Here is a 16,243-nt window from a genome sequence, read left to right on the forward strand (position 1 = left end):
CCCATTGCTTTTTAAGCCTTTTCCTTATAATGGGCGCCAATGAAGGGGAAAACGCTTAACGTGAGATAAAGTCCATATTCCTTGTATTTCGGTTTTGATTTTTTGTCAGGTGAAAGTCTTTATAGCCAGATATATGTGTGACAAATTTGGTGATTTTGGTGGCTGTTTTGGTACATCAAGTTACATTAAGCCGTTTCACATTAAGCGTTTTAGAATGTCCCCTCAAATGATTTTTAAAGCAATAGTGAGTTGTTCATGCGGTATTGATTTACAAAAGAGTGTATCATATACCTCTCAATTATGCGCATAGCCGCCATTAAATCTGAGGGGGACGTGTCCTTCTCATAGTTCATAATTATTCGTTTGGAACCCACCACCCACATTTAACATAAAATATTAGTGTGTGTGCCCCCCATTCAAAATGCTTCTGACGCCCCTGCTCTCAGTGGAAAGGTTGGACCAGCTATCATGCATGGAAGTGAGAGGAAGTCCGCTGTACCTCGACTTATCCAGCTCCTAGTAACTTTGCATTTTTATGCGTTAGGGAATTATCAGATGGTTGACGGGGATCTTTTAGGAGTTCTGCAGAAATAGGCGCTTTCGCACCGCCATAGCTTACTGGTTGGTTGATCGCAAGCACTGGCGCTAACATGGAAGTTACGCTTAAGTGCGAAAGCAGACAAATATTTTTGTACCCCAATTACATTTAATGTATAAATTAATACGTTTTTTGCTCGTTTCTGCATTGGATAATTCGATCACTAACTAGTATTCTTTTATCTAATATCGCTGGTGCAGGTGTTGTAACACTGCAGTGTCAAGCGGGGCGGAATAGGTGCCGCGCAAAGCCGGCAAACTAATGATAATACCATCTACAAACCATCAATAAAAGCGGATTGAACTACACAGATCACGCATCATGAAAAACAAAAAGGTCGTCTCATTAATTCAGAAAAATAAATAAAATGAATGTAATACGCTTCCATAGAGAACCGCTTACCGCGCACGTGATTCTAGATGAGGCTTGTGCTCCGCATCTTGTGCAGGCATGTGGCCGTTCTAATCTGTTAACATGGGCGCCGAAATTAAATTCAATATTTTCCGCCACACATCCCAGTGTGTCCCGGGCGCAAATTTCTTGTACCGGAGTAGTTCGGGAAATCTTATTAATATTCATGAGCGAAGCCCTACATGATTGGCTGGCTCATTAACATGTATATAATACTGCCTGATTGGCCAGTGAACATCGACATGCCCTGCCTGTTTTTTCTGTCTAAGGCAGGGCTACCCAAATACAGTCCTGGAGGGCTGGAGCCCAGTGTAGCTTAGTTCTTTCCCTGTTCCACCATAAATGATTCAGCTCAAGAGCTGTATAGTAATTAGCACAAGCAGTTGAATTCACAGTGCAATTATTTTAGCCAGTTCCTCATCAATTGTTTTCTGTTTTACTGGAGTCATAGCTTTTTGCACAAACTGTCTCATAGAGCTCTAGGTTGTAGGTCTAGGTGGTTGTGGTGCTGTACTGGATGACGGTGTAGACATTGACAAACTGCAGTAGACAAACTGTCTCTTTCATTAGTAGCAGGTTCACTTGCTTGTCTTTTTTCTTCCCACTGCACTGATGGATGTACAGTTCTCATGTGCCAATGCAGGTTATTTGTAGAGCCTGTTCGATATGAGATTTTAACCTTGCAAGCTCTACACTCTGACTTTGTATTATCTATGCAATTGAAACGTTTCCAAATTTTACTCCCTTTCCTGCAGTCACTCATTTTGTCGCGCGCCTCCTTCCCTCCTGTTTTTCTGTCTGCGCGTACGATTGCTGTATTTATCTGTGGGTGCGTTCGACTTCACGCTGCCGTTTGCAGCGCTGGCTTTAGGGATTGCATTCTGGTCCCAACGCAATGCATCATGGTTAGTTTGCTTTGTCAGACTTCAGCCGGCGCTGCAAAACGTCACCATCCGTGACCATGTCATATGGTACAAAAACATCAGAAGAGCAAGACGACTTAAAGCCCAAGTCGAACGCACCCTGTAGCAGCGCCCCTCCCCCTCCTGCTCAGTGCAGACACGCATCGTGTAGTTGACCAATCCGTGCGGGTGTAAAAAAAATAGAGAAAGAAAAAGAGCGGCTCTGACTCCGGCTCACAGGCGGGAGCCGGCTCCGATAGTTCTCTTCAAAGAGCCGGCTCCGAGAGCCGTTTCGTTCGCGACCGACACATCACTAGAATTCAGGTGTGTTAAATGAGGGGGAAACCCAAAAATGTCCAGGGCTCTGGCCCCCCAGTACTGGAATTGGTCACCCCTTGTTTAAGGCATTCAGTGGCCATTTAGGAATATTCTTTCGTGAATATTAAGGAGTGTTCCACAATCACCCTGTAAAAATGCAGATTCACATTTCTCACTTGAGCCGGTTCAGTGTCACTGCCTACGGCTGCCGTCTTAGGACAATACTAGCGAATCTCACACAGAAAACATACACTCACGACATGTGCAAAATGCAAAGGATTCTTTTTTTTTGTGAAATTAAAGATGTACATCTACATCTACATCAGAATATATTTTAACCATCTTACACTCCCACACAAAGATAATATGAGCAGCTATAAAATATTTGTAAAAAATATTTTTTAAAACGGCTAAATTAATTGATAGTATTTTTGGTGATGATTTTGATGTTTTATTTTTCTCATTTGGATGTTGTACAAAATCACACAAACAGAAACTCACCTAAACACAAACATGGAAAACCATCTACACACAGTGAAAAAAGCCAAACTCATCACAATAATTGTGTGAATACAACCATAACATAGCATTAATGGTATTATTTAAAAAAACAAACATGCAAACACACTTACATTTCTGGACCCCTGGTCTGGTCCTGCACTCTCCACCGTGATCCACACTATAGGAGAAGCAGAATGACATAGTGCTGCTGTATCCATTTATTTGTTGGTGCCTCTTCACATACCTGCATAAGTATTTGTAGCGTGTCAGACACACACTCTGTACTCACTTCAGCTTCTCCAGTTTACAGCTGGGATCCTCCAGTAGAGCAGAGAGCAGCTTCACTCCTGAGTCTCCTGGGTGATTGTAGCTCAGGTCCAGCTCTCTCAAGTGTGAGGGGTTTGACCTCAGAGCTGAAGCCAGGGAAGAACAGCCTTCTTTTGTGACTCTACAGAATGGCAGCCTGCAAAGAGACAGACAATATATTTCCAACAGATAAAAACACCTCACGACTATGAGTATTACTTTTTAGTAAATGATTTCAGATGAGTTCAATTAAGATTTCAGTAATTACAGGTTACAGTGTGGAATTCCCAGTAATATTAACCTCAGTATCTCCAGTTTACAGTGTGAATCTCCCAGTCCAGCAGAGAGCAGCTTCACTCCTGAATCCTGCAGGTCATTGTCACTCAGGTCCAGCTCTCTCAGGGGAGAGGAGTTTGATCTGAGAGTTAAAGCCAGCGAGTCACAGCATTTCTCTGTGAGATTACAGCTGTTCAGCCTGGAAAAAGAAAATATGTTAAGACACAAACACATATATAACCTACACAGTGTTAATAGTACTGACAGCAACATTAAAACAAGCAGGCAGCACAGGCCATTGGGGGACTCAGAGGGGAATGGGGGGGCAGACGCCGCCCTAGTGCCCCCATGGCTGATAAAACATCACAAAATTTCCCTATGGAAAGGTGAAAATGTCACTATTAGCTGCCCATTACACGATTTAGCACCATCTAACCAGACCATTTACAGTGGGGTGGGGGGGGGGTAAGGGTGCCTGGGCACCTGCCCCTTCTTTCTGACAGGGGCATAACCAGACCTTTTACAGTGGGGTGGGGGGGTAAGGGTGCCTGGGCACCTGCCCCTTCTGTCTGACAGGGGCATAACCAGACCTTTTACAGTGGGGTGGGGGGGTAAGGGTGCCTGGGCACCTGCCCCTTCTTTCTGACAGGGGCGTAACCAGATCTTTTAAAGTGGGGTGGGGGGGGTAAGGGTGCCTGGGCACCTGCCCCTTCTGTCTGACAGGGGTGTAACCAGACTTTTTACAGTGGGGTGGGGGGGTAATTTTTTAATAAGACAAATTTCATTATTTAAATAAGCAAATTATTGTATTTACTGTAAACCACTGAAGCAGGTTAGTACCGGGATATAATTACATTTTCCAGTGTTCTTTGTGTCTGTTGTCTCCAGTTAAATGATTGTTATACACATTAATTGTGTGTCATTGTGTTTGTTATGTTCAGCTGCAGAAATAAAGTGAATTTAACTTAATCCAGCAGACTGTGGTTTCATTATGTTACTCAGTTATGCTTTGGGTGACGCTGAAGCAGAACATTAATAGGACAGAACAGAAAGCCTTTATTGTCATTGAACAGGGAGGAAATACAGTAAATAGGAATAAATATATAAAATGTACAAAGTCCAGCCCATGCATTTACTCTAGTATATAGTATAACAATATTAAATCACTATCACCATACTAAAACAAAACATATGTATCATGTCCTCTTTTCTGAAAAATATAAAGAACTGGAAAGTAAAAAGTGTAAATTGATACCTGCTTGGTAGGAATGACATGGTGTGAGTGCAGTGGTTCGCTTCTCTGACAGTCCTTGCAGCCACAGAAACACTTTATAATATTAAAGTACCAGTTTAGTATTTGTACGGTCAAACTGGACTGACCTTAGTATCTCCAGCTTACAGTGTGAATCCCCCAGTCCAGCAGAGAGCAGCTTCACCCCTGAATCCTGCAGGTCATTGTTACTCAGGTCCAGCTCTCTCAGGGGAGAGGAGTTTGATCTGAGAGTTAAAGCCAGCGAGTCACAGCATTTCTCTGTGAGATTACAGCTGTTCAGCCTGGAAAAAGAAAATATGTTAAGACAGACACATATATAACCTACACAGTGTTAATAGTACTGACAGCAACATTAAAACAAGTGAGCAGCACAGGCCACTGGGGGACTAAGAGGGGAATGGGGGGGCAGACGCCGCCCTAGTGCCCCCATGGCTGATAAAACATCACAAAATTTCCCTATGGAAAGGTGAAAATGTCACTATTAGCTTCCCATTACACGATTTAGCACCATTTATGGTGCCTTACACAGCAAGAAGATGCGATGAAGTGTATTAGTGAGAGCCCTTCCAGTGGAGAGAATGTGATGCAGTGTATTAGTGAGAGCCCTTCCAGTGGAGAGAATGTGATGCAGTGTATTAGTGAGAGCCCTTCTAGAGGAGAGAATGTGATGCAGTGTATTAGTGAGAGCCCCTCTAGTGGAGAGAATGTGATGCAGTGTATTAGTGAGAGCCCCTCTAGTGGAGAGAATGTGATGCAGTGTATTAGTGAGAGTCCCTCTACTGGAGAGAATGTGATGCAGTGTATTAGTGAGAGCCCTTCAAGTGGAGAGAATGTGATGCAGTGTATTAGTGAGAGCCCCTCTAGTGGAGAGAATGTGATGAAGTGTATTAGTGAGAGCCCTTCAAGTGGAGAGAATGTGATGCAGTGTATTAGTGAGAGCCCATCTAGTGGAGAGAATGTGATGCAGTGTATTAGTGAGAGCCCCTCTAGTGGAGAGAATGTGATGCAGTGTATTAGTGAGAGCCCTTCAAGTGGAGAGAATGTGATGCAGTGTGTTAGTGAGAGCCCCTCTAGTGGAGAGAATGTGATGAAGTGTATTAGTGAGAGCCCTTCCAGTGGAGAGAATGTGATGAAGTGTATTAGTGAGAGCCCTTCCAGTGGAGAGAATGTGATGCAGTGTATTAGTGAGAGCCCTTCCAGTGGAGAGAATGTGATGCAGTGTATTAGTGAGAGCCCTTCCAGTGGAGAGAATGTGATGCAGTGTATTAGTGAGAGCCCTTCCAGTGGAGAGAATGTGATGCAGTGTATTAGTGAGAGCCCTTCCAGTGGAGAGAATGTGATGCAGTGTATTAGTGAGAGCCCCTCTAGTGGAGAGAATGTGATGCAGTGTATTAGTGAGAGCCCCTCTAGTGGAGAGAATGTTATGCAGTGTATTAGTGAGAGCCCCTCTACTGGAGAGAATGTGATGCAGTGTATTAGTGAGAGCCCCTCCAGTGGAGAGAATGTGATGAAGTGTATTAGTGAGAGCCCTTCAAGTGGAGAGAATGTGATGCAGTGTATTAGTGAGAGCCCCTCTAGTGGAGAGAATGTGATGCAGTGTATTAGTGAGAGCCCCTCTAGTAGAGTTAATGTGATGCAATGTATTAGTGAGAGCCCCTCTGGTGGAGAGAATGTGATGCAGTGTATTAGTGAGAGCCCTTCTAGTGGAGAGAATGTGATGCAGTGTATTAGTGAGAGCCCTTCTAGTGGAGAGAATGTGATGAAGTGTATTAGTGAGAGCCCTTCTAGAGGAGAGAATGTGATGCAGTGTATTAGTGAGAGCCCCTCTAGTGGAGAGAATGTGATGCAGTGTATTAGTGAGAGCCCCTCTAGTGGAGAGAATGTGATGCAGTGTATTAGTGAGAGCCCCTCTAGTGGAGAGAATGTGATGCAGTGTATTAGTGAGAGCCCTTCTAGTGGAGAGAATGTGATGCAGTGTATTAGTGAGAGCCCTTCTAGTGGAGAGAATGTGATGAAGTGTATTAGTGAGAGCCCCTCTAGTGGAGAGAATGTGATGCAGTGTATTAGTGAGAGCCCCTCCAGTGGAGAGAATGTGATGAAGTGTATTAGTGAGAGCCCTTCAAGTGGAGAGAATGTGATGCAGTGTATTAGTGAGAGCCCCTCTAGTGGAGAGAATGTGATGCAGTGTATTAGTGAGAGCCCCTCTAGTAGAGTTAATGTGATGCAATGTATTAGTGAGAGCCCCTCTAGTGGAGAGAATGTGATGCAGTGTATTAGTGAGAGCCCTTCTAGTGGAGAGAATGTGATGCAGTGTATTAGTGAGAGCCCTTCTAGTGGAGAGAATGTGATGAAGTGTATTAGTGAGAGCCCTTCTAGAGGAGAGAATGTGATGCAGTGTATTAGTGAGAGCCCCTCTAGTGGAGAGAATGTGATGCAGTGTATTAGTGAGAGCCCCTCTAGTGGAGAGAATGTGATGCAGTGTATTAGTGAGAGCCCCTCTAGTGGAGAGAATGTGATGCAGTGTATTAGTGAGAGCCCCTCCAGTGGAGTGAATGTGATGAAGTGTATTAGTGAGAGCCCTTCAAGTGGAGAGAATGTGATGCAGTGTATTAGTGAGAGCCCCTCTAGTGGAGAGAATGTGATGCAGTGTATTAGTGAGAGCCCCTCTAGTGGAGAGAATGTGATGCAGTGTATTAGTGAGAGCCCCTCTAGTGGAGAGAATGTGATGCAGTGTATTAGTGAGAGCCCTTCTAGTGGAGAGAATGTGATGCAGTGTATTAGTGAGAGCCCTTCTAGTGGAGAGAATGTGATGAAGTGTATTAGTGAGAGCCCCTCTAGTGGAGAGAATGTGATACAGTGTATTAGTGAGAGCCCTTCCAGTGGAGGGAATGTGATGCAGTGTATTAGTGAGAGCCCCTCTAGTGGAAAGAATGTGATGCAGTGTATTAGTGAGAGCCCCTCTAGTGGAGAGAATGTGATGAAGTGTATTAGTGAGAGCCCTTCAAGTGGAGAGAATGTGATGCAGTGTATTAGTGAGATCCCCTCTAGTGGAGAGAATGTGATGAAGTGTATTAGCGAGAGCCCTTCCAGTGGAGAGAATGTGATGCAGTGTTTTAGTGAGAGCCCTTCTAGTGGAGAGAATGTGATGCAGTATATTAGTGAGAGCCCTTACAGTGGAGAGAATGTGTTGCAGTGTATTAGTGAGAGCCCTTCTAGTGGAGAGAATGTGATGCAGTGTATTAGTGAGAGCCCTTCTAGTGGAGAGAATGTGATGCAGTGCGCTATAAGGAGCCCTTACAATGTTCTAAACTTGTAGTGGGCAGTTTTATCCAGAAAGGTCTGCTGGGTTTGTGGGTTTACGCTGCAACTCACTAATCAGATTACTAATTAGAGCACTGATTGCCTGAAGATTCCTCTCACCTGGGTTTGAACAGCTGACCTAACAGACCTGACCGATTGCTGGTTTGGGATTTGGCAGAATAGTCACATGTCTGTGGGCCCATGAGCAAGGCCCTTAAACCTCCAGTTCCAGGAGAGCTGGATGCCAGCCAATCCTGTACTGTGACCCCTAAGCCTGTTCTCACCTGTAAATGTGTCAGTGTCTCTCATGGGGAGTGAGAAGAGAAGCACACAATATACCTGTACTTGTGCAAATAAAGGATCATTTCACTTGTAAACCCTCCAGATAAAGAGCCCTCTGTGACTCTATAGCAGGTTAGGATGTTGCCCCAGTTATCGGAAGTGAATGCTATTGGAAATGCTACTTTTGTGTTTTTCACTACATCACTACCCTCAGTCAGTATAAAATCTGCATTTAGAATATCAAAAAACAAATCTATCCAAGTCATTAATCCATGAAAAGGAAGAAATTATATATTTGATATATTTCAAACAATTATAATGATTTACTGCCAGACAAGACGTGTTTTTACATCCTCACATCACTTACAGAGCTGTCCTGGATGTCTTGACCACAGGCAACAGCCTCCAGTGCTCATTATCTGATCTGAAGAATTTCTTCAGATCAAACACATCCAGCTCCTCATCTGACATCAGTAACACAAAGGCCAGGGCTGAATACTGTGCAGGTGAGAGATCTTTTGCTGAAAGACTTGAATTCAGGTATCTTTGAACCTCTTCTGCTAAAGAATTGTCACCCAGTTCGTTCAGACAGTGAAACAGGTTGATGGTCCTCTCTGGAGATAAATTCTCATGTATTTTCACCTTGATGTACTGGGTTGTTTCCTTAATCTTATGTGAACTGGTTCTTGTCTGGCCCAGTAGCCTTTTTAACAGACTCTTACTGGTTTCTGTTGAGAGGCCAAGGAGGAAGCGGAGGTAGAGGTCCAAGTGTCCATTCTTGCTCACTAATGCCTGATCCACTGCAGTCTTCAGTAGCTCAGCTGATGGCTTTGATAGAAACACATATAAAGCAGCGAGATACTCCTGGATGCTCAGATGCACAAAGCAGTACACCTTCTCCTGGTACAACCCATACTCCTTTTTAAAGACTTCTGTGCACAATCCAGAGTAAACTGAAGTTTCTCTGACATCAAGGTCACTCTGTTCCAGATCTTTCTCGTAAAATATAAGATTGCCTTTCTCAAGGTTACGAAAAGCCAGTTTACCAAGTTTTAGAAGGAAGCATTTAATACACTTGGTTTCATTTTTTTTCATACATCTATCCATTAGTTTTCTGTACCAGTTTGTCCTAGAGGTCTGGAGCCTATACTTGTCATTTTTTAAAATCCCCTGAATGATCAGGAAGTGTGTGTACATTTCAGTCAGAGTCCTTGGAATTTCTCCACTGTCAGATTCACTAAAAAGACTCTCTAGAACAGAGGCTGAAATCCAGCAGAACACAGGTATGTGGCACATGATGAAGAGGCTCCTTGATGATTTCACATGTCTGATAATCCTTTCAGTCAGGCTCTGATCACTAAATCTCTTCCTGAAATACTCCTCCTTCTGGGCATCATTGAACCCTCGTATCTCGGTCACTTGGTCGATGCATTCAGGAGGTATCTGATTGGTTGCTGCTGGCCGGGAGGTTATCCAGAGGAGAGCTGATGGAAGCAGATTCCCCTTAATGAGGTTAGTCAACAGCACATCCAGTGACGTTTTTTTTGTTACATCACACCATCTCTTATTGTTCTGAAAATCTAGAGGAAGGCGACACTCATCCAGACCATCAAAGATGAACAAGACTCGGTAACTTAGCTCAGTGAATTGAAATAACTTTACTTCTGGGTCAAAGCGGTGAAGCAGTTCAATCAGACTGAATTCACCCTCAACCAAATTCAGGTTCCGGAAAGGAAGAGCAAATATTAAGTGAATGTCCTGGTTTGCTTTTCCTTCTGCCCAGTCTAGAATAAATTTCTGAACAGAGACTGTTTTCCCGATACCTGCCACCCCTTTAGTGAGTACAGTTCTGATAGATGTCTCACGCCCACATAAGGGTTTAAATATATCATTGCACTTCACTGTAGTATCTTCTTTTCTCCGTTTCTTGGCTGCTGTTTCAATCTGCCTCACTTCATGTTCATAATTGACTCCTCCAGCTCCCCCTTCAGTTATGTAGAGTTCTGTGTAAATCTCACTGAGAAGTGTTGGCTGTCCTTCCTTAGCTCCCCCTTCAAATACACGCTGAAATTGCTTCTTTAGGTTACACTTTATTCTGTCCGGCATTAGCTTCCCTGAATAAATGTGGAAGGAAAATGGACAATTTCTCAACAGGATTCTGACCAGTATGAGAGACACACACACACACACACACACACACACGCACACACAGACACGTTTTTCACTAATTGACTGTGATAAATTAAACTTTTAGTTTCACATCATACACATTTTTTTCTGAAACACCACATACACTTAGATAATAGCATAAAGTTCTTCCTACTTGGTTACCTAAAATAAGAGAGAATTTCAAATTCATTTCTATGTTGAACATCAGTCAGTAACAAACTCTTCATCATTTCCCATCCATCCATCCATCCATTTTCCAAACCGCTTATCCTATTGGGTCGCGGGGGGTCCGGAGCCTATCCCGGAAGCAACGGGCACGAGGCAGGGAACAACCCAGGATGGGGGGCCAGCCCATCGCAGAGCACACTCACACACCATTCACTCACACATGCACACCTACGGGCAATTTAGCAATGCCAATTAGCCTCAGCATGTTTTTGGACTGTGGGGGGAAACCGGAGTACCCGGAGGAAACCCCACGACGACATGGGGAGAACATGCAAACTCCACACACATGTGACCCAGGCGGAGACTCGAACCCGGGTCCCAGAGGTGTGAGGCGACAGTGCTAACCACTGCACCACCATGCCGCCCCCCATCATTTCCCATACAATGTTATTTATTTTTCAAGACCTAAAAACAATTACATTTTATATGAAAAGCAAGAAAGGATAAAATATCATTACACATCCACAGGTTCAGTCTCTCAGCAAGGTCATTCAGATTCATGTTCTTCAGGATTTCAAGCGTGACCTTGAAAGCACCGACTTCATCATAGTAATGTATCATCATGTCGGCGATGCCAGTTCTGTCCAAATTCTCCAGCTGATCCCTGAGAATGCGCTGATCATGTTAAGACAGCATCAAATATTATTATACATATTATAGATGAAGTTATTCTGTTACAGCCGGTCTATAACATTTAGTGTAGGGCGGTACGGTATAGAAGTAGCCTTTTATGGACAAAATGCATCAAATGCCGAAATGCTGTAGCCAAACCTCTTGGTGAGCCATTGTTTAGATGATTATGACTCTAAGGAAACCAGGTCCTATGTATCACAGTCTGACTCTGTAATAAAAACCAAAAGTAATCTTAGCTTTATATTCAAAAGCCATTTAGCAGCTGTAATATCTTACAACCAAATCAAACTGGTCAGTTTTTACTCACACAGTCAGTTTGTAGTCACAGGCAGAGATGTCCACTGATCATTTGGAGTCATAATTATGGGCCATATTTCACCCTGTTTTTAAGTCAAAAAGGGTATAGCCATTACATTGCAAGTTCCTTCAATATTGAATGGATACTCTGAGATTAAACTATACGCTTTTCTATCAATGTATTCAGTGCTTGAAGTGGGTCAGTACTCACAGGCATGCAGTACCAGAACCACTTTGTTTTTCTCTTCAGAGTACCAGTACCTCACAATGTCTGCTGAGAGTACTGGCACCTGGCACTGAATAACAAGGGGGGCACTGGCACCTGGCACTGAATAACAAGGGGGGCACTGGCACCTGGCACTGAATAAAAAGGGGAGTACTGGCACCTGGCACTGAATAACAAGGGGAGCACTGACACCTAGTACTGAATAAAAAGGGGAGTACTGGCACCTGGCACTGAATAACAAGGGGAGCACTGACACCTAGTACTGAATAAAAAGGGGAGTACTGGCACTTGGCACTGAATAACAAGGGGAGCACTGGCACCTAGTACTGAATAACAAGGGGAGCACTGGCACTTGGCACTGAATAACAAGGGGAGCACTGGCACCTAGTACTGAATAACAAGGGGAGCACTGGCACCTGGCATCAAATAACAAGGGGAGTACTGACACCTGATTCAGAGAAACAAGGGAAGCAGTGGCACCTGGCACTGAATAAAAAGGGGAGTACTGGCACCTGGCACTGAATAACAAGGGGAGCACTGGCACCTGGCACTGAATAAAAAGGGGAGTACTGGCACCTGGCACTGAATAACAAGGGGAGCACTGGCACTTGGCACTGAATAAAAAAGGGAGCACTGGTACCTAGTACTGAATAACAAGGGGAGCACTGGCACCTAGCATCAAATAACAAGGGGAGTACTGACACCTGATTCTGAATAACAAGGGGAGGACTGGCACCTAGTACTGAATAACAAGGGGAGCACTGGCACCTGGCACTGAATAAGAAGTGGAGCACTGGCACCTAATTTGGAATAAAAAGAGGAGTACTAGCACCTGGCACTGAATAACATGGGGAACACTGGCACTGAATAACAAGGGGAGTACTGACACCTAACACGGAATAACAAGGGGAGCACTTGCACATGTCACTGAATAACAAGGGGAGTACTTGCACCTAACTCTTAATAAAAAGGGGAGTACTGGCACCTGGCACTAAATAACTTGGGGAGCACTGGCATCTGGCACTGGATAACAAGGGGAGTACTGGCACCTGGCACTGAATAACAAGGGGAGCACTGGCACCTGACACTGAATAACAAGGGGAGCACTGGTACTTGGCACTGGATAACAAGGGGAGCACTGGCACCTGGCACTGAATAAGAAGGGGAGCACTGGCACCCAATTTGGAATAAAAAGAGGAGTACTAGCACCTGGCACTGAATAACATGGGGAGCACTGGCACTGAATAACAAGGGGAGTACTGACACCTAACACGGAATAACAAGGGGAGCACTGGCACATGTCACTGAATAACAAGGGGAGTACTTGCACCTAATTCTTAATAAAAACGGGAGTACTGGCACCTGGCAAAAATAACATGGGGAGCACTGGCATCTGGCACTGAATAACAAGGGGAGCACTGGCACCTGACACTGAATAATAAGGGGAGCACTGGTACCTGGCACTGGATAACAAGGGGAGCACTGGCACCTGGCACTGAATAACAAGGGGAGTACTGGCAACTAATTTTGAAAAACAAGGGGAGCCCTTGCACCTGACACGGAATAACAAGGGGAGTACTGGCACCTGATTCTGAATAAAGAGGGGAGTACTGACACCTAGCACTGAATAACATGGGGAGCACTGGTACCGGGCACTGGATAACAAGGGGAGTACTGGCACCTGGAACTGATTAAAAAAGGGAGCACTGGCACCTGGCACTGAATAACAAAGGGAGTACTGGCAACTGACTTTGAATAACAAGGGGAGGACTTGCACCTAGTACTGAATAAGAAGGGGAGCACTGGCACCTGATTCTGTATAAGAAAGGAAGTAGTGGCACCTAGTACTGAATAACAAGGGGAGCACTGGCACCTGGCACTGAATAACAAGGGGACTACCAGTACTTAGTGCTGAATAAGAAGAGGAATGCCCGCATATAGTACAGAATAACAAGGAGATAATGGCTCCTGGTGTTGAATAACAAAGAGAGTATCACCATCTATTTTTATCAACTTCAAGCACTGACTGCATTTGACTGCACTAAAGGTTGTAGTAACTCACAGCTACACTTTTGTGGATGTTAACCAGCCTTTAACATACAGACACAGAGCTGTAGCTGGGAGAAAAATACAGCGATCAGGTAAGAAGCAGCAGAAAACCACACATGCTATGATGCCCTCAACGTAAAACACGAACCTTTACCGTAAACAGTGTAATAGATCACTCCACAGATCTGAATTAGAAGGAAATGCTGTACTTTTTGGCTGACAAATAAAGTCAAATTAGCCCAACTAAACCCAGTTAATACAGCCAAGAGTTGGAATTTGATTCTGGGCACATTTAAAAAATATGAATGTGAATCAGCCTAACTAAAAAAAACGAAAAACAGAAAATCCGAATTCAGTATTTGCTGTGTTGTCACCTGCGCTGAGAAAATTTGCTTTATATTTTTATCTCAAGATCTTGAAACAGTTCATATTTTGAAGGCATTTAGGTAGCTAATTTTTGTAAGTTTAACCTGTGGATTTTTTTACAGTGTATAAGTGAAACTTGAAGCTACTTGTATGTTGTAGGGAATCTCAAAATGTATGACGCAAAAATACATTTTAAATTTTATTTTAGAGGTCAGATACTCTTAAAATAAATGGTAAGTTTCGATTTTCTACTGTACTGTGTTTATGTGATGAAGCTAGTCACACAGTTCCTGCAACTTCTACTGGTATGTACTGGTATGTACATCACACGGAAAATAAGCTCTGTGTTTATTACTATTATCACAGTGGTCTATTCAGTAACTAATAGAGATGTAACAAATTGATACACTCACAATTCGATATGATTCACGATTCTGAGTTCACAATATGATTTTCTATTATATATATTCAAATATATATATATATATAATATATATATATATATATATATAAATATATAAAAATATATTCAAAAATATTCCTTTATCTTTCTAACTTGTGCAAAACGTGTCCTCTTAACAGTGCAACTGAAATTGAATAAAATGCTGTTTAAAAAAAAACCCCAAATCAAAATAAATAACAAAAAAATCAAACGGTAGCGCTTTACATTAACTTCATAATGCTTTTATATTGCATTCATAAAACGCTCAGTACACCTTCATAATGTATTCATTACGTATTCAGAAATCAATCATAAACACCGTGCATGTATACCTTTACATCCTAACATCCCTTAACAGTTGTAATATACATTAATAACAAATATTATATAATAATAACAAACATTATAATTGTTTAATCATGAAATTTTGTTATTAATGTATTTTAAAGCTGTTAAGGCTGTTTAGGTGTACTTGCATGCTGCTTATGAATGTTCTATGAATACATTATGAAGGTGCACTGAATGTTCTATAAATGTATAATGAATGCATTATGAAGGTGCACTTAATATAAAGCATTACCAAAAACTAAGGCTTGCATGTGCAGCTTTTTAGCGTTGTTTGCCCTTTTAATAATCTTCGCTCGGGCGGTGGTGAACTGAGCTCACTGTGGTGAGGGTGGACATGCTGAAGGATGTTCGTTGTGCTATTTGTGTATGTTATCAGTCTTTTACAATGTTTGCACAGTTTTTGTCTTGTCTATGCTTTTCTCGCCGTCTTCGTTTGTGATTATCGGAAAGCTAACATGCTGCCAAACCGCCGATTTAAGATTGTGGTTGTGTGTCGATCCTCAATTTCAAATTTGCTCGCCATCTTTAGTTCGGTCAGAACCAAAAACTAACATACGACGTCGGCGGGAATACGCAGTGACATCTGACATGGAACTGACGTCGTGAAATCAAATGTAATATTACACCACTTTTTCTGTTAAGTAAAGTACCGTAAAGTACTCCTAAAGTAGTGATTCGTTTTCCAAATTAGCCGGTTTAAATCGTCATACATTTACATCGATTTTTAACCGATTCGCGTTTCATCCTTACATGCCTAGTAACTAATGTAACAAAGTACTGTGTAAGTAAGAATTCCTGCACAAAACAGCTCACAGAGGAACACTGAGACACCCACGCAAAGACACAGCAACATTCTTATGCGGCTGATTATAGTGATTTAAAATTATTAATTCGTAAAAGTTTTTTAACATTATTTTTACTTGGGTCTTTAGCGTGTCACTCTGGGATTTCCATAAACTGCTACAAAAGGAACTAAAAGCATTTTGCAAAAATATTGTCCGTCTTACCTTGAGAACTGAACAGGAAGGCAGACAAAACCCAGTGATACTGGTCTTGGAGAGAGAATGACTAGTTCTAAAGGAAGTTGCAACTTCCTTTTTTGTAGTTTTGGAAAGTGAAAGGAGGGTGGAACAGTTCAGTGGACGGACAGACAGATCCTGATGGATCTGGTTTTCCATCTACAGTAAATGACTTGCAGAGACTGTAGATTCGATCTGGTGCACCTTTAATGTCCTGGACACATCTGATCCCAGACCGGGAGGTGATGTTCTCAGTCAAGACACTTTCCACAGCACCAGAGTAAAAAGTCCTTAGGGTT

The 16,243-nt window shown here is 42.8% G+C and overlaps 1 protein-coding gene across 4 annotated transcripts in view; it reads right to left on the minus strand.

Annotated features, from left to right (window-relative positions):
* LOC125740076 (NACHT, LRR and PYD domains-containing protein 3-like) overlaps window positions 1–16,144 on the minus strand; it is a 50,537-nt gene extending 34,393 nt beyond the window's left edge. Inside the window, exons 1-9 of one of the 4 annotated variants that reach the window (XM_049010786.1) lie at window positions 15,933–16,140; window positions 11,505–11,577; window positions 11,336–11,405; window positions 11,023–11,179; window positions 8,535–10,281; window positions 4,693–4,866; window positions 3,338–3,511; window positions 3,020–3,193; window positions 2,862–2,908 (exon numbers count right to left, since the gene is read on the minus strand). In XM_049010786.1, the coding sequence (XP_048866743.1) occupies window positions 2,862–2,908; window positions 3,020–3,193; window positions 3,338–3,511; window positions 4,693–4,866; window positions 8,535–10,281; window positions 11,023–11,179; window positions 11,336–11,350 (2,488 nt within the window). In that variant the 5' untranslated portion in view covers window positions 11,351–11,405; window positions 11,505–11,577; window positions 15,933–16,140. Of the gene's footprint in view, window positions 1–2,861; window positions 2,909–3,019; window positions 3,194–3,337; window positions 3,512–4,692; window positions 4,867–8,534; window positions 10,282–11,022; window positions 11,180–11,335; window positions 11,406–11,504; window positions 11,578–15,932 lie in introns of all 4 variants that reach the window. The other 3 variants (XM_049010787.1, XM_049010788.1, XM_049010785.1) reach the window with 3 other exon arrangements.
* Between the last annotated feature and the right edge of the window lie 99 nt (window positions 16,145–16,243).

This window comes from Brienomyrus brachyistius, chromosome 4 (assembly GCF_023856365.1).
Source record: "Brienomyrus brachyistius isolate T26 chromosome 4, BBRACH_0.4, whole genome shotgun sequence".
NCBI lineage: Eukaryota > Metazoa > Chordata > Actinopteri > Osteoglossiformes > Mormyridae > Brienomyrus > Brienomyrus brachyistius.